Source organism: Ambystoma mexicanum, chromosome 1p (assembly GCF_040938575.1).
Source record: "Ambystoma mexicanum isolate Mex_15411 chromosome 1p, UKY_AmexF1_1, whole genome shotgun sequence".
NCBI lineage: Eukaryota > Metazoa > Chordata > Amphibia > Caudata > Ambystomatidae > Ambystoma > Ambystoma mexicanum.
The window spans coordinates 197,651,222-197,669,787 of NC_090921.1; the positions used below are offsets into that span (position 1 = coordinate 197,651,222).

General features: G+C 39.4%; 1 protein-coding gene across 1 annotated transcript in view; it reads left to right on the forward strand.

Moving 5' to 3' along the window:
* The first annotated feature begins 324 nt into the window (after positions 1 to 324).
* The window catches only part of LOC138466588 (vomeronasal type-2 receptor 1-like), a 262,817-nt gene continuing 244,575 nt past the window's right edge, over positions 325 to 18,566 (forward strand). The window contains exons 1-2 of the mRNA XM_069607230.1: positions 325 to 857; positions 5,778 to 5,994. Of these exons, the coding sequence (XP_069463331.1) occupies positions 325 to 857; positions 5,778 to 5,994 (750 nt within the window). The remainder of the gene's footprint in view (positions 858 to 5,777; positions 5,995 to 18,566) is intronic.

Consider the following 18,566-nt stretch of genomic DNA (forward strand, 5'->3'; position numbering starts at 1 on the left):
ACCATCTGGAGCATCAGTAACCTCAACATTGATGACTTGCCCCTCACTAATGTCTATGCTGATCAGATCTAACTTAATTTTATTTCATGTTTTATGAAGTCATGCAAAAGGCCTACATTATTAAACATTTGCTTACAACAGCTATTGGTTAAAAGATTGGGTTTTTTTCCTCAATAGATCAGTTTCCTTGCATCAAGTCCTCTCCTGAGTGACAGGAACCAGTTCCCTTCCTTCTTCCGGACCATCCCCAGTGACGACTTCCAGTCAAGGGGGCTAGCTGAACTGGTAATGCACTTAGGCTGGACATGGGTTGGTCTTGTAGCTATGGATGATGACTACGGCCAGCAAGACCTCCATATACTTCATGAAGAGCTTGCCAAGGGTCCAGTTTGTGTTGCTTTCTCAGAGAACATTGTCACAGGACGGGCCGACAAGAACGCCTTCCACATTGTCCAAGTGATCAAAACTTCCACAGCGAAGGCTGTGGTCTTCTTTGCCACAGACTATGAAATAATCCCTGTGCTGGATGAGCTACTGAGGCAAAATGTGACTGGAAAGATGTGGATCGCAAGTGATAGTTGGGCAACATCTACTCCCTTTTTAACAGGCAAGTTCTCAGTCTTGCTCATGGGTACCATTGCATTGCAAAGCCAGCACCGAGAAATACTAGGCGTTCAGAATTGTCATTCCAGCCTAACTCCCTCCAGGAACCCAGATTATAGTTTTATCAGAGAGTTCTGGGAAGAAGCTTTTGGATGCAAATGGATGGACCATAAACACCCAATGACTGCAGGTGATAACAAGACAGTACTCTGCAATGGTGCTGAGGACCTAGAAAGCTTTTATATGAGCAACAAGTATGTCACCCCTTTTAGATCTACAGAGCTGTTTATGCCATTGCGTTGGCTCTCCAGGATGTGATGTCCTGCACACCTGGTAAAGGGCTCTTTCATCACAGGTCCTGTGAAGATATCTTGGATGTTCAACCCTGGCAGGTACGAGCTAATATTTTTTTTATTCTTTTCACTGTCCTCTTGGCATATACATATGTAGCTGGAATGTTAAACAGCATTTCCTTCAGACTGCATTTAGATTGAACACATGTGGTGAAATGGGTCTCAGACCTGGGGAACAATCCCGTTGTGGTAAATGTACACACAAAGCCTGCATCTAATAGGCAAAATTAATGTTTCCCATCAAAATTGCTATTCAGTGATGTTGATGGAGCTTTAATATACGGGGAGAGGGGATAACTTCTTTAGACGGTTTGAGGAGGAAATGGGAAATCAGCCTGCAATGTTAATTGCCAGTGTCATTAAAACAACAACCCAATAACCCAAAAAGACTTATGATGGTATAAAACTTGTGGAAGATTTGAATTATTGTTAAACACTACGGAATAATTTTACTTCATTTTTATTTACAACCTGTTTACAAAATAGACCTTTTTTTTAAAAAAAAAAAAGGGATATAGGTTACTTAGAATTCTTTAAACAATAATTTTTGCTTTGCCCAAACGGTGGCAAAGCTCTCAAGGACTATATATTCCTTTAGTAGGAAGTTATGGACTTGTGTAAGGATACAGAAATACAATGTCTGGCTGTTTACTTCCTGTGGAGCCTTCATGCAATCAGCTTGTGCCTGGCCCTAACATGGCAGCTTCAGGCATATCCTGATTGGATGAATATGCATAGCACCCCATTATGGCCATTACCTCTGGACCCTCCTTCCCCTCCCATCCCCATCACTACAAAGTAATCTGCTTCCTTTCTCTTCTGTGATCCTCACCCTCCTTCCTCTGAGCCTCACTTTAATGCACAGATAGTGGCGTTGAAGAGTACCTCTCCTCTGCCTCGTCCAGCCAGCCTATACAACACATTGTAGGATTGTCCTCTCCACAAGCCTGAAGTGGGTATCATATTTGAAAACTTCTATGAATTGGGACATGCAGTGGAGCCTTTTTTTTTTACTTTGGCCTGAATGCATGGGGCAATATTTTAGTATTGTCTAGAGCATAGACGTAACACATAAAACTACGGTATATATCTTTGGAGGTGGCGAGGAGATTGAGAAAAAGATCTATGTTTCCTATGCGCATCACCTCTCTGGCTTCAATACAACATGATTTCATGCCAGCATAAGCAAGTAAACGACTAGTCAATTAGACGAGTCTCCTTTCAGCAAGGGAAACAGTTTCCTTTTCCAACAATTAGTCTTAGTGATATTATGCATTATCTATCTGGGATCCCTTTAATGATCTACATATCTGATGTTGATTTATTCAAATATTACTGGGGCTTCTGGAATGGCTTGAAAGGATTCATAATGGTATATGTCCCCCATTACATACAACCCCCACTCCTCCTCTGTACTTTGTCTTGTCCCACCGCTAGTGTGTGAATAACATCAACAGACTTTGGTAAAACATGTTATTAATGAGATTAACTTAATATTTGACATACTAATCTATGCAAATGGTTGCTTGCGTTTATAATGTTTGTAATGCACTTTGAAAATCATAATAAAAAAATGAATACCTTCCTGATCAATCCAGTTCTGCAATTTGTTTAATAGAAATCCCCCTAGGAGGGTCATTGATTAACATAAGACTATGGGGATTATTACGACGGTACTATGGTTGACGCCGGTATTTTAACGATTGCGCCATGGTGGATGGCCCCATTCCAAGGTTGGCAGGGCGGTAATTCCCCATTCACCATTGACCCTTCCCCATTCCTATTTTTGCCCCATAGGGCTCAATGGGAATGGGAAAGGCGGTAATTACGGTACCGCACATTGCGGTACCGTAATTACCTCCAAGGTCCCTTTGCGGGTCCAATCCTTAACGGCTAGTAAAAACCAGCCGTTAAGGTAGGGACCCGCAAAGGGACCTCCTAATTAGGCGGTAAGGGGTTAAAGGCGCCGCAACCCTTTACGGCGCTGTTAACCCCTTACCGCCTGGGTCGTAATGAGGCCCTATATGTTTAAACAAAATTCACCCACTAACTCATTAAGACAACATTTACATGCAGATTGTACTCACTTTCTGCCAATTTTACCACTTACCGTCCAACACGTAATGAGGCCCTATGTCTTTACCTCATTAGCAGTGAACTTTGAAGACATCAACTCTACCAACAGAGGTCCAATTAAACAGTTTTGAAGGGTTGACGTGATTCAAAGAAGTAGTGCAAGGCCCCTCCCTTTAAACAGACTAAAGCCCTGATGTGATTGGACTAAAGTCGGCTTGCGTTAGGGTTCCAATCCCTGCTCTTCAAAAGTGGACTTTGCCTTCTGACATCACACCCAACTTGTTTTGTGCTAGAGGAAGTGGAAGGGGGCAGGAAGGAAAGAGAGAGACAGAGAGAAACATGATGGTGGAACCATCCTCAACTATACAGAGTGCACCTGTCTACACTAACCTCACCCCTTCCCTTTTCAATAGAACCAAAGAGCACTTTGGCATGTAACATACTGGTGTGAGGCTACTCCTTTTGAACGGGTGTGCACCTTTGATTCCTGGGCCCAGGACAGCTTCCTGTTGAGTGTCTTTCTATGGGGGAGGGGGGGGGACGTTACCTACATTTAGAAAGAGATCAAAGAAGAGGTATGGTGATTCAGGTGGACCAGTCAGTCTGGCCAGAATACACCCCACCTTCACAGATGAGCTAGCTCACAAGAGCTGACACATGTGTGATAGTACATTGGGTGTGGCTGCAATGATTATGAGTAGTGTCATGCACAATGCCTTTATTCTGGCCGGGCTTATATTGAGATTTTAACCTGCCACCAGCATGGGGTACTCATAATCATGATATTTTGGAACAGGGGTGCATATCCTAAATGCCACCCCTGTGCTGCAGTGACTATGGCTGTCACTGCATTTGCCAATGTGGTACCTGTGAGCTGAACCTGCTCTGTGCCACTGGAGGGCAGGTGCTGCAATCAGGATTCTGAGGCAGCAGTACGCAGGTGTACATTGCTTTTGGCATGGAGCTTATCAAAGGGGAATCTGATCAGCAGATTACCCTTTCATAGATGGAATTACCAGCTTCATTCTATTTGTTATTAAACAATGTAAAACACCAGGGCTTCTACACCACTGTCAAATGGCAATCTGTCAATGGTTGTTTGTACTCCCACTGCTATTTTTCATTGATTGATGTGGTGGTGTCTTGAAGGATGACTCCTTTCCTGATTCTCTCCTCTGATTATATCATGCTATCTTTTCATCCCTTGGCAATGATTTGATCTTGCTGTGTGTTATCCTAGTCACCCTTTTGTATGTGCTGGCGGAAAACATGTATGATGGTTACAATTTGAGGGGTTGTCTTTTTTCCTTAGATTGTTTGGCAATGCAGATTAGAGGGATTGTTTGTTTACCTTATGTTTACATTACATTATGTGTAACCTGGGGGTTTAGATAGTCCTGGAAAACATTAAGAAGTAATATGAAAGTGAGGCTTTGATTGATATTAACACTAGGGAGCAAATCACAGGATGTGTTTCTCATTATGGCATTAGAGTAATCAATAGAACAGGGGAGCACAAATGAATATGGGTACCGTGGAGAAATATCCCAGTTGATCTGCCATTAACATGGATCAAATAGGGGCTGATATCATATTAGGAAGGCAATCAGTGTGGATAACCAGTGGTCATGAGCACAATATGAACATTAAATAAGGATACCAGTGAACTATTTCAGAGAGAGGAAGCACTTACATGGATACCAGGGATCAATTACTCAGTCAGGAAGCAAATAATGGGGAATTACATAATAAACAGATAGAGAATGTCAAGTAGAAGGACTATGCAGAAGCGTCCATTGACACCTTTTCAATGTCCTATTGTTTTTCAGAACTGAATGCTATTTATGTTCAGCAGAATAGGAACACATATGTTCCATTAACTGTATCTAGATTGCATCTCTATGCACACTATATTGCTTTCATTCAATGCCTAAGCTACATTTGCATAAATAAATTGACAAGAGGCGTGTTGGAATTTTCCACGGTTGCCAGAACCCATATGAATCTGTCAAAAACCAAGAATATTGTGATACATAAAGATGTTAGTGTTCTCCCAGACCAGTTAAATGAATGGCATTCTTCACCTCTATAAATGTATCTAGGAAGAATGTCTATGGGTAATAATATAGGTCTTCATTGTGATCATTTATAGAGCAAAATTGAACAAAACCTTTACCATCTGGCCTCTTGTTTTTAAATGTTGCCTTGTTTTCTAACACTGACTTTAATACACAGCTGGGAATTTGAGTCAGATAAGCTGATGTACATTGTTCCAGCCTCTACAGGAAAGTTGGATCAGATCTCCCTGAAATCTTGAAGCATTAGCGAGCTGCTCGTGCAATCAATCAGATTCAAGTTTATTCATTAATTATGTCATACTTGGAAGAGGGTTTATCACCTATTTAAGAATACTGTGGTTCACCAGCACATACAACTATTGGAAAGCCCCAATATGCGGGTGAGATTTCGGTAATTCGGCTCACAGTGGAAATTATGGGAATTACTGATGTTGGTCAGTTTATGGCATAAGGGTAGATTAACTGCTTAAGTGAGTTCCAGGACAAGTGGGATTAATTTCTTAATAACAAGTTATTGTTATTTTCCAAAATATTTACTTAAACTATAACATATTGGAATATGAAGACAAACAATCGAATTGAGACAGTAATTCTGGATGCATAATAATACGAGCACCTGAACAGCAAATTCGATATTGATGATATATCATCTTCAGCTTTTCCACAGCATTAAAAATGTCTTCATGCCAAGAAGGTTTGGCACAGGAAGGTATTTTGATGAACATGGTAACCCTCCAGCATTGTATGATATTATCAACTGGCAGAGAAGTCGAGATGGCTCCCTAAGGCAAGAGAAGGTTGTCAGCTACAACTCCAGTGCCACTCTAGAGGAGACCCTCATGGTCAACATCAGTGCCATTCAGTGGGCTTCAAGGAGCATAAAGGTAAGAGATATCACCTTTCAGGATGAGCTTTAGCAGTCCTGCTGCACTGTTAATATTTTAATAAATAGCTGACCTAGGTGGTATGATGAAATTCGGTTTTGGACAAGTGAGAGCAAAGTCTTGAATGTGCAATGCCCACCCTTGTACTGCAGTGATGTCTGAGTCAGAAAAATACAACAGATAAACTTGAAGAGTATACCTCAATCTCATCTATAATTGTAGAATGTGCGGCTGGGCAGAATCCAGGAAATACACTATCGAAAGGTAGCTCAGCATAAGAAGCAGAAAGCAAAACTGGGTTGTAAATAAAAAAAAGGAAAGAAATGTCCAAACAATGGTCTTTAATGCAAAACAAAATCACTAAACACATTAATCACCCACAACCGTAATATATTCTTTGTAAGTATGCAAATAGAAATTATTTAATTCCAGGAGGGCTATCAAAGGAAATAGATGCAAGAAAAAGGGAACCACAAAATAAAAAGTCACTGAAATGTTTTTTTTCCAAGAAAGGGTACAGAGACCACCTGGGCTTTAGGCCCAACACAACAGCAGTATTTCTGAATTAGCTTGCTCATTTCAACTCAGTCAGTCGACTTCACTAGTAGCTTGAGCTCTCAGTCAGCAGGTTTCTCCATATAGAGGTGGTTTGATGGAGGATCAATCTTCTTTTTTTTTTTTTTTTTGTAATGCATCAGAAACCCGCACGCATTTGGGCACACATGAACACAAGTAGACAAACATATAAAACAGGACTCAAGAGAAATGCATTCACCCCAGGGAGAAAGTAAGACTAATTATCTGAAAAGGATGGGTTTCAGAGATGCTCAAAAGGTTTTCACATTATTCTCACATTTGCATCCCTAAATAAGGTAATTAGCAGGGAGTTCCATATCTGCTCTGCCAGTTTAGGGAAGGCCCTTCCTAGACGTTAAGCTCTTTTGGATTTGTGACTGTTAATGAGTCCCAGATTGGTGGGACGTAAAATACGTCTGGGTTTGTATAAAGCAATACAGGTCTTCAGGTAGGCAGGTGCCTTACCATAAAGGCATTATGCACTATGGATGCTGTCTTGAAATGAATTTGATCCACAATGTGGAGCCAATGTAGAGATTGCCTGCCGGATGAAATATGCTTATGTCTCAAGATGCCTTTGATAATACGAACGGAATAGTTTGAAAAATTTGAAGCTTTTGAAAGCATTATTTGCTGGCTCCCAAAAATAATGCATTCCAATAGTCGAAATATGAAAGAATGATGTGTCGAGCAACTGAGGAACAATTTGCTCCTGAGATATAAGTTTTGATGTTCTTAAGAAGTCTTAAGTAGTGACAATTCCTTGAGCTATAACTTGTCTGAGTCTCGGCACCAACGGAACAGTCAAGGAAAATATCCAACATCTTACGACTGGGATATAAAAATCCTTAATGCTAAAGCAGGTGTATTCATTAGCTAGTTTGTGTCTGGCAGCTGGGCTTCCGAATAGGAGTAACTCAGTTTTCGCTCCTTGGAGGCAGAGCCAATTGTCAGTTTTCCAGCATTCGATGATACCATAGATGGAGTTAATGTTCAAGGTGTCTGTATCATGATTCTCGCTGATTTCTAGAATCAGTTGAGTGCCATCTGTGTAGTTTGTCAAAAAAAAGATCCCTCAAATCTCTAAAAGACTATAGAGGGGTCTAAAGAGTATGGGAGAAAAGCAGGCCCCCTGTGGAATGCTTCAGAGGATAGGAGAAGGTTTAGCTGAGGCACTTTCCCAACATGCAGCAGATTGTCTATGAGATAGGATTGATTTTACCCAACTTGTAGATTTGGATGTGCAATTCCCAGGATCTAAAAAAAGTGAGAAGCAGGCAATCAAGATCAATGGTGGCTTGATGATATGAAGTCAATTTCTTCTCATACTAGGCAACAGCAGGTGTCCAGACTTCAAAGCATTTAGTGGTCTATAAAATACATAGTGGCTCTATTCTGCACATCTGTCACTGGAGGAAGTATGCTGAATAACCTACAGGTATGCTGTTTCCACTCTGGGTACATATGTGTGCTGGTCACGGGGTTCCCAGTGCAGTCAAGCTCCAAAGTTATTTTAGCAGCGTAATTTCTGAGCCTCAGGGAGAATAAGTGAAGGGGATTACTACCTCCTTGAATAACCCAATTTAGCAACTAAGGAAGGGAACTTCATATTGCCAACAATTACAAAAGGTAGTCAACACAGTCAGTGGCCCCTTCTATTTATGGCAAATTCCTACCAGGACATAGGTGGATTCCAAGACTTTTATTGGAATTCAATTGAGACGACCTGCTAGAAGAGTATCCACATTCTCTGGCAGCAAGTCTTACAAGCCTCAACTCCCAGTGCATTTGCTGCAGAGCAAAGCAATGCATAAGGGAAGTTCTCACAATGGTAGACAGAACATTCAATGGGTCAGTGTTCCCCCCCCCGCCCTAGCTCCACCCTGGTTCTGCCTCATTGAGAACAAAGTGGAGTGATTTCAAATGCTTTCCCTTGGATTGTCACCCACACTGTACAAAACCCAAAAAACATCCTATGATGAGCCTAGTGCAAGCCAACCCTCAAATGTTTCCTATTTACATGTGGATGAAGTGATCTAATTGCTCTCTCACCGAACAGCAGACACCTTGGGATGGGTCATTACCAGCTAATAAAACTAGTATGAACAGGGGCTTCATATTTACTCATAATATTCACAGTAGCACATGTCTAATTCCCGACGTACGTTTTTTGCACATTAAACAAATAAAAGTGATATTAGAGTGAATTCCTTTGAAGATAATCTGACTTATGTTCATCACGTGCCCACACACGAACCACAAGCTGCTAATACACTGACACTAGATTTGGCAGATGTATTTTTAGCCTGTTTAAACCTCATCCTGCTTCAAATCGTTTTGGGCTTAGCAGTCCTTTGGAGTAATAATATAGTTTCTATGATTGATAGCTATAACAATAAGCTCAGTGGTGCCAATTGACAACCTTACAGTATGAATTCCCTTCCCTAAACCTAGTAGAGATTGAAAGTAGAGTACATTGTCACTGCTTTCCAGAATGGCATGTGAACATACCAGGAAGCCAGCCGTGTTGCCTGACAGCTACTCGAGTTACGTACACCGGCATAATAGAAAGTAAACATGTGTGTGTGTGTACATCTATGGGTTGGCAGGCTCACCTTTGTAGGATTAGAGGTTATTCTGTGCAATGGGTTGCTCTTCTCTGAGTCTTGACATTCCTCAGGTCACAATATCAATACATTATGATAACATATTTTAGAAGATTGGAATGATTATGCACTTATATTTGAAGCTTGCACTTTGTATGTTATAAAAAGTCGGCTAATGTGCTTGCTTGATATCATGTTTATAGAACTGTGATATCTTGAACTTCCTATTTAGAAATTAACCAGTATTGTGAACCCACATTTATAGGATGGTGTGCCTTAAGATGATGAAGTGATATTGAGGGAGGGTTATTATAAAATGTACTCTTGCCTGAGGAAGTTCAGTGTGGGATGGAACAAATAGCAAAATGGTACGTTCAGGAGTTAAGACTCTTTATTGAAATAATTTTTTAATGCTGGTTTTAAAGTGTGTCATTACATTTGAAACAGGGGACATGTTGGATTCGGAAACTGTGCCCGTACTATGCAAGATCGCATTCAGAAACACAACAGTACACTTGTCAGACACATGACACCATCTCTGAGGAGGTGCGGGATGATGAGAATGGGATGGTATATATCAGTGATGTCATAAATGGCCCTTGTGATGTCATCTTTGATGTCGTGGGTGTTAGTCTTAGCAGTGCACGGTGGTGGCGCGAGTTATGGTTGCTTAGCTAACCATAACTTGCGAATTTCAAGGGTTTTTCCATTTTACTTGGAACCATAACGTCCCTTTAACAAAGTTTTTTTACTGAATTTCATAGGTTTTTAGTAGCGCAACTTAACCATAACGTCCCTTTAACAAAGTTTTTTCACTGAATTGCATAGGTTTTTAGTAGTGCAACTTAACCATAACGTCCCTTTAACAAAGTTTTTTCATTGAATTTCATAGGTTTTATAAGCGCAACTTAACCATAACGTCCCTTTAACAAAGTTTTTGCACTGAATTTCATAGGTTTTTAGTAGCGCAACTTAACAATAATAACTTTGAATTTATGTACATGTAATATGGAACATACTGAACCTCTTCTACTGAACTTGATGTCCGTGAACTCTTTCAATGTCCGCGACATGTTCGGAGAACAGTACCACTACCTAAAAACTATGGGGGGGTATGTTTGATTGTTATATCATGTCATAGGAGCATTTAACAAATTCAAAAAGCAGCACACATACACATTATATGTAGTGATACATAAGAAATGTAACCCATATATGTAACACACTAACCATTCATTTAAATACAATATGTTCTATAATGGAATATACCAAAAGAAGATAAATTGGCTTCCAACATAAATACCTCACAGACACTACAGAACAAGACCAGACCTACACAGTACTTAGAACATATCTTACCTGAAGCAGTAAGTGTACTTCATTTTACTCATATATTTATAAACTTTCTGTATTAGATTAAAAACAAATATATTATCTGTTTTTTTTCTTACAGAAATGTCTAGTACTCTGGAATGGCTAGAGGAGCATTTCCCACATGAGGAAATGTCATAAGATAGTGAAACTAATGGTAAACACTTTACAATATAAACCATTTAATTATTATTTTATATACATTTAACATATATATATTTTTTTGTACTGAGCATACCAAAATAGAAAATACCTCTGAAGAAACTGTTATGGATAACAAGCTTGACAGCATAAAAGAGAAAATGGATTTATTGTTGACCAATTTTAATAATTTGAAAACTTTTGTTGAAGATCATTTTAAAACAAAAACCTCATACCATTGTCCCACATGTACTTGTCCCCCTCACCATATCCCAGTCAATTATCCCCAAATCCTCTCCATAACCCAAAACGTTTTGATGAGACTTCCATCCCTTCTTCACCTGATACCAATAATTTTGAAACCCCTAATTCTCCTGTTTTTGCTTCCGTTTCTGCCTCACCTTCTTTGTCATAAATGATTAATATATGTTACATAAAGTTATATTTTTATATTGTGTTGTAATTAGTTTCTGTTTTTTTTTATTAAAAAAAACAATGTAGGTGTCCGCGGACAGCACGGGTGTTCTGAAATGTTCGTAAATAAATGAAAATGGAGCTGTCCTGAAGAACACTATACCTGTCCGTACTGTTCGCTAGCAAGTTGAAACTGTTCTGAGAACACAATTGGTGTCCTGAAATGTTCGTAATTAAACAAAAATGTAGGTGTCCTGAAGAACACTATACCTGTCCGTAGTGTTCGCTAGCAAGTTGAAACTGTTCTAAAAACACAATTGGTGTCCTGAAATGTTCGTAATTAAACGAAAATGGAGGTGTCCTGAAGAACACTATACCTGTCCGTACTGTTCGCTAGCAATTTGAAACTGTTCTAAGAACACAATTAGTGTCCTGAAATGTTCGTAAATAAACGAAAATTGAGCTGTCCTGAAGAATACTATACCTGTCCGTACTGTTCGCTAGCAAGTTGAAACTGTTCTAAGAACACACACAGTGTCCTGAAATGTTCGTAAATAAATGAAAATGGAGGTGTCCTGAAGAACACTATACCTGTCCGTACTGTTCGTTAGCAAGTTGAAACTGTTCTAAGAACACAATTGGTGTTCTGAAATGTTCGTAAATAAACAAAAATGGAGGTGTCCTGAAGAACACTATACCTGTCCATACTGTTCGTTAGCAAGTTGAAACTGTTCTAAGAACACACGCAGTGTCCTGAAATGTTCGTAAAGAAACGAAAATGGAGGTGTTCTGAGGACGCTATGTCTGTCCGTATTGTTCGCAAGCAAGTTGACACTGTTCTAAGAACGCCTGTCCTTAACTGTTTGTTTGACGTCTGACACACTTTTAATTACTTCAGGACCCGAACAGTGTCCATAGAACATCAACGCGCATGCACAAACCAATGCCCGTGCATTTGGTGTCCTGCGGATAGCCGCTTCCTTCGCGAACATGTTCGCGAAGCGCCCATGTGACCGCGCCCATGCAAATCACGTGTTCTGAATGCGGACATTGTTCGTGTCCCCGAACAATTTAAAAGTACATTTTCAAGTAATCCACAATATTTTTCAATAAAACCTCACCATAGCACAAGTCCCACATACTAATTATAAGTTTATACAAACTTTTTGAAACCTTTTGAACATTTTTGCTGTTCGATCTGTCCGCGGACAGCACACATGTCCACAGACCATGCACAAGCACCCCTATAAAAGACCAGGCCCTAGAGCTTATTCTCATTGTGTTCTGGCTTTTCTACAGAGCACAGCGATTTTTGCTGCAACCTGCAGATTTCCATCTTCAACCTGATGGCTTCTGTGGCTCCACTGCTGCCACCTGTTGCTGTGTCTGCCTCAGCACCACCCCCACCCCCTCCACCACCACCACCTTCCCAAGGGCCTGAAGAGGGGAACAGGAGTGAGGATGCAGAGGAGGAAGAAGTGGATGACGAGAATGAGGTAGAGGAAATCCCTACTATCCGCACTAGGCGTGAGTCTTGGGTGTGGCGGTTGTTTACCATTCATGGGAATGGTCCTAAGGCTCGTGCAAACCGTGTCACCTGCAATGAGTGCAAAATGATACTAGGTCGTGGGAGGCACGGTTCGTACAGCTTTGGGACCACTACCATGAAGCGACATCTGAGGTCATTTCACTCTGGGGCTATTTGTAAGGTTGTACCTTGCGAAGAACGTAGTAGGTTGATTTCCTCTACTTCATCCTCCGTTTCTGATCCTGTCACCACAAGGACCACCTCTGTGGGACAGCATCTTCCTCAAGCTGCCTCACAGGCCATACAGAATTCTGATGACCCTTACCTTTCGAGGGTCACAGTTGTATGTATGTACTGTGACACAGTACTCTGCAGGGGGGAGCGACTTCGCAGTGATTTTGAGACTATCGTCTCAGAGCATGAGAAGACCTGCTCACTACCCAAATAAAACCCACTCTACATCTTCCTCTCTCAGCTCGCCCTTTCTTATCCCTGTGGTTGATGTCCCCCCGTTACTCTCCTTTCCCCTCCTCTCCTAGTGTGTCGTGTATAAAAAACCAAAAAAAAAAACAAAATTACCAAAATCAAAAAAAATAAGGCTCTTTTCAGAGCCGCCTTTCACAGTTAAAAAATAGAAGTGAAAATAAATGAAGCAGGGCCCTTTGTATTTTTTAGAAGTCCGTGGACGTGGGTTGCTACCCTATCATAACCATTGCAATTTTCTCTGGTAGGAAGTGGTGGCTCTGAAAAGAGGCTTTGGGAGGTGTTTATATGTCAAAAATGATAAATACTTAACACCTACTTCAAATGGATGCTGTAATTCTAAAAAAGGTCGTATTGCATTTTGTATATTTCTGATTGCCAGCACAAGTAAGATGGACTCCATCTGTGTGAAAAATGTATGTACTACGACACATAATATTTTCATTGTGAAAAGAGGACATGCCAAAATCTCTTAGAAAGGCACAAACAGCCTTATTAACATTGCGCCTTGCTTTTTCTATTTGTGGACCAAATGAAGAAGAATAAAGCCACATTTGTCTCTGTGCAATCCGTGAAAATAGTACTTGAGAATTAGGGAACATGACCTTCCCAAGTCCTTCTTTCATAGAAAATTACAAAGAAATTCCAGACACATGTCCTAAACTGTTCCCTCCACAATAATTACAATTATGTCTGCATGTTGCTCTGTCTCCAAACTAGCACAAAGAGGTAGCAAATCCAACCACTTCATTCCACGTACTCCATGCCAGTGTACTTCCACATGTGGAAATCCAAGATCTACAGCTTCTCCACAGCTTTCTGCATGCACCTTCAACCAATGTATCCATGAATCTCCCAAAATCCAAACCATCTGTTTTCTGAAACACACAGCCATAGCTATCTGTTCTCTCAGTAAAAAGAGTATCTGAGAAACTCTCTCCTGGCACAACACACCCACTAAACTTTCCTGACCAATCCCTTTCAGTGCTCTTTCTCATTTGCATGACTTCTGAACCCAAAAATCCCCAGATGTAACACCCGATGTCCGCGAACTACTGCCATGTCCACAGACATATCGTAACATGAACAGCCCTTCTACCAATTCCACTTCACTTTCTGTGCCATTCCCTCATTGGATGTAGCTAATAATTCACATGACCATCCTCCAATCACATTCAAGACCTCTACATCTAACTGCATCATCATAGATCAGCACTGCAAATGTACTGTGAAACTCTCAGAGTACAAGTGTCATATCATTGGCAAGCACCATCTACAAGAAATACTGTACAAGTCTCCAAGATTTCTACTTGCAGCTCCATCCATATGCATGAACACAAACTACATATTTTCTGTACAGTATATGAACACATTTTCAAACTGACTTAATATTTTTGTTTTATTTCTTTATTTATTCAATTACTTTAATTTAAGCATGACATTGAGGCACTATTACCTGGAAGAGCTTAGTTACAGAAATAGTGGTATTCAGTGGTACATTATGAATTTCACAAACATAGTAAAGATATTGTGTTTGCTACAGTTAGTCATTACAATACAATTTGTTCATTAAGAACATATCATATGTATTGAACTTGTGCGACATATCTTATGTAAATAAGATAGTTTTAATGGTTTTGAGGAAGGCGCTGAGGATTTCAATAAAAAAAAAATCAATGTCTTAATTAAAAACAGTGTTATATACAAATAAAATTACTAATTTGTTTCTTATACAATTGCAGTGAAGACCATTCTCCTGAAAAGAAGCAACCGAATTTGAAGAACAAAGAAGAACTAAGAAGTAACCTGTTCATTTCAGAAAAAAAGTAAGTAGAATATCACCATAATATTTGTATTATTACTGAAACACACTGTAAAGTTAATTCTTGCTATTTCTGTGCTTAAAAATAGAGATTGTGCACCATTCTGTCCAAAAATCCCCATGTCTTAAACAGCGATTTACAGCCAGAATGGCCTACAAATTCCTATTTTTGGACACACAAATTACCCAACTCAACTGCTACAATTTTGATATTATAGAACAAACAACTGTTTTAATTGTATACATTAGATTTACTATTTGTACTTCTCCACACCACTAGCTTACTCTTTTCTGTCACCTGAACCCCAGTTTAGTAGCACATACATTCAAGAATACCCATCCCTACTAGTTGTAGTTCCCAATGCACAATCACACACCATTACATACATCTTTATCATCGTACTCAAACACTCATGCACACAGCACACATACATTGCAGAACACTCCAACCCATACCTTCTTTATTTTTTTCAACAGACCCTAAAGAATGCCTACCAAAAGTCAAGTCCGTAGAAAGCAACGCAGAAGTAGAACAAATGAAAATAAAAGTGTCCAACATAAGCATCCATCTCTAGCAGAATGTGTAAAAAAAGTTGAAACAAAACAGCTAATACAGTCATTTAGTGAAACAAAAGAAGTTGAAAGTGCAAAAACTTTGCCTCCTCTATCAAAATGTAAAACAAACCAGAAAACAATTAACAAAAAATCAGCTATCACTACAGATAAAACTGCTTCTATAAATCTTGATAAAGTTCAAAGTAAGCATACCAAGAAAAGTATTTTAGCCAAAATGTTCTGTCACAGAGTCCTTCAAAATCTTATAAAAACAGGAGAGAAACCAAGTTCAACCCTTAAAACCTATCGTAGGAAATTAATCTTAGAAGCGTTGATAGATAGTGCAATTCTTCTGAAAAGAAAGTTATTTATTTTAGTGTTAAACAAAATGAAACCACTAACAAAACTAATAACTAAATTACAAAAAAGACTTCTCAATAAATGAAATGTCAACAGAAAGAACTTCTTAAGTATCTGCGGAGGTGAATGGAATCACACTACGAGCACGGAACCATAATTTAATGAAAAAGCAAACAAACAAAAGCAAACAAATACAATTGCCATACATAGCAGTGGTGGAGGTTATGAAAAAGTGAATAATACCATAATGGAAAAAGAAGTACTCCTTACAAAAATATGCCCTGAAAACTTAGAATTACCCGTCCATTCAACTGAATCAGAACATCTAGTGTACAAATGACCATGCACGTCAATGTGTAACATTCCCAAACAATTTTTCAAGTCTTTACACCAGTTGCTCAATCAATATGTAAAAAGCAAAGACAAAATCAAAATTAAACCACTGCAAAATATGGATACCTGTCCAGTGCGCAAGTACACAGGACTACAGGGACATTCATTGGCCTGCATTACAGGACCTACTTGTAAAACCACCTTCCATGATATCAAAAGGATATCAACACATCATTCAACTATAAGAAATCTAGTTTATAAACTGTACTATGCATAAAGTCCTGCTTTAGCACTAGCAAATTTAAATAACACAAGACCTACTTGAAGAAATTGACTATATCCAGAAAAAATATTTTGGAAGTGAAAGCTACTTACAGAATGAAATAGCTTTAAACCAAATTAGCAACAATTCTACACATTGCAACCTTTTACTAAATGTCAATCTGGAAAAGTGAATACCCTTGATGGCCGAAGGCCAACCGTTTTATGCACAGAATTATAGAAATACAGACTGCTATGCTTGTCCAACAAGCGGCCATTTTAAACATAGCAAGAATCGCCATTTTGCTTGTTAACCATTGCTCATTGCTTTCTGTCTAAACTTCTTTGCAGCTTGCAATTCTCGCGAATTCTGCTTACTCTGCTCAACTGTTAACATTGTTATCTGAATATGAAAGGCAAGGTCGCGGGACTGAGGAGTTCGTTGACACTCCTCATGAGTAGCCCAGAAAGGAATGCCCACGCTCCCTCTCTGTAGCCGTGAGGGAGAGCTGCAGGGCATTTAATCATTTCACAGCTGCCAGCCATACTGGTACTGTGGTAGAATATGTTAGAATAAAATAGCTAAAGGCTTGAATTATGCTCTTCTTACGGCCCCCCTTCGCAAAACCCTTTAGAGCGTGTCGGCTCCCAGGACACGAATAGTAACTCATAGATAGCAAAGCTTGGAATGTGGCTCTTTCCCCGTGTGCAGCTTGCTTCCAAGAACAGAACCACTGTGTTCTGTTCAACAACTAAAAGATGCCTCTGCACTTTCTAATTGCACATTGTTACTAGAATAGACATTGAAAGTGTCATAATTGTCATACAAGTCGGAAATGTCCATCGTCACCCCGAGTTCAAAGAAACTTAATAAAGGGGGGTGTTAAACATGACATAGCTGATTGTATGATATGCATTTTGTATATATGTAACTGATGTACGTAATTCGCTCTCTTGCGTCCCTCGAGGTCTAGAAAACTCACGTCGCGGGGCGTGAGACCACCGTTGGCCAATTGGGACTATTTTTGCTTGCAATAAACCCTAGCATTGGGAATTGAACCTCGTGTCTGGCGAATCTTTTTGTGTATGGTTATTGCCTTGTTTCCATATCGCGAGGGACCCCTAGGGGCCCCTTTCATAAACACATACAAAAAAAAATACTAATATTTAAAAGTACATCAGCTGAAGTACCAAACCATGTGTGTATGTTGCCGCATAACTTTTTATAATAAAAGTAACACAAAAACTGTAGACCTATCATACAAAATAGAAGACAATGAAGATTCTAAATGGTTTGAATTAGCTCTCTACCTTGTAGCAGAAAACAAATACGAAATAACTGACCCCTTAATACTTTGCAGTTACTGCACAACAAAACTTGACAACAACCAAACTCCTTCACGTGCTATCACAAATAATTTGGAATTATACACACTACCAAAACCCCTACAACAACTTAATTTATATGAGAGCATCATAATTCAAACAGTGCACCCATTTCAAGCAATAATACACCTTCAACCTAAAGCAGCAAAATTACCTCCCTCTGAATTGGTAAAAGGCATTCGTGGAAAAGTAGTTTGTTTAGCATTAGATTTAAAAGAAAATGTGCATACTGTAGGAGTGCAACATCCATAGCAGCAATCTTTAATTATCTTAGTAAATGGAGTACCTACAAAAGACAAAAAAATATGGCAACAGCTGGTAGATTTACATAAAGTTAGACATGCCTTGCAATATCTTAAAGAGAATAATGAATATTACAAAGAAATTAATATTGAAGAAAACTTGAGCTCCTAGATCCTGCTACAATATCAAATACTTTAGGCCATTATACAATTCATCCTTTGCACTCTAATGACACCGTAGAAGATGTACTAGAAACGTACCAAATGCGTCAAAAAAATGGATCGCCAATCAGCATATGGGAAAAAGTATAGAAGCACATACTTTTCCTCTACTCTTTCCTACTGGCAAAGGAAGAAGGTACAAAGATAGACCTATTTAAATATCAGCTTCAGAATACCGCTCATTACGGATGTATTCTGAAGATCCCAGATTTAGACAAAATGTGGAATACATATTCCACCTACGCTTTGAAAGTGAACTAGCAACTTTATGT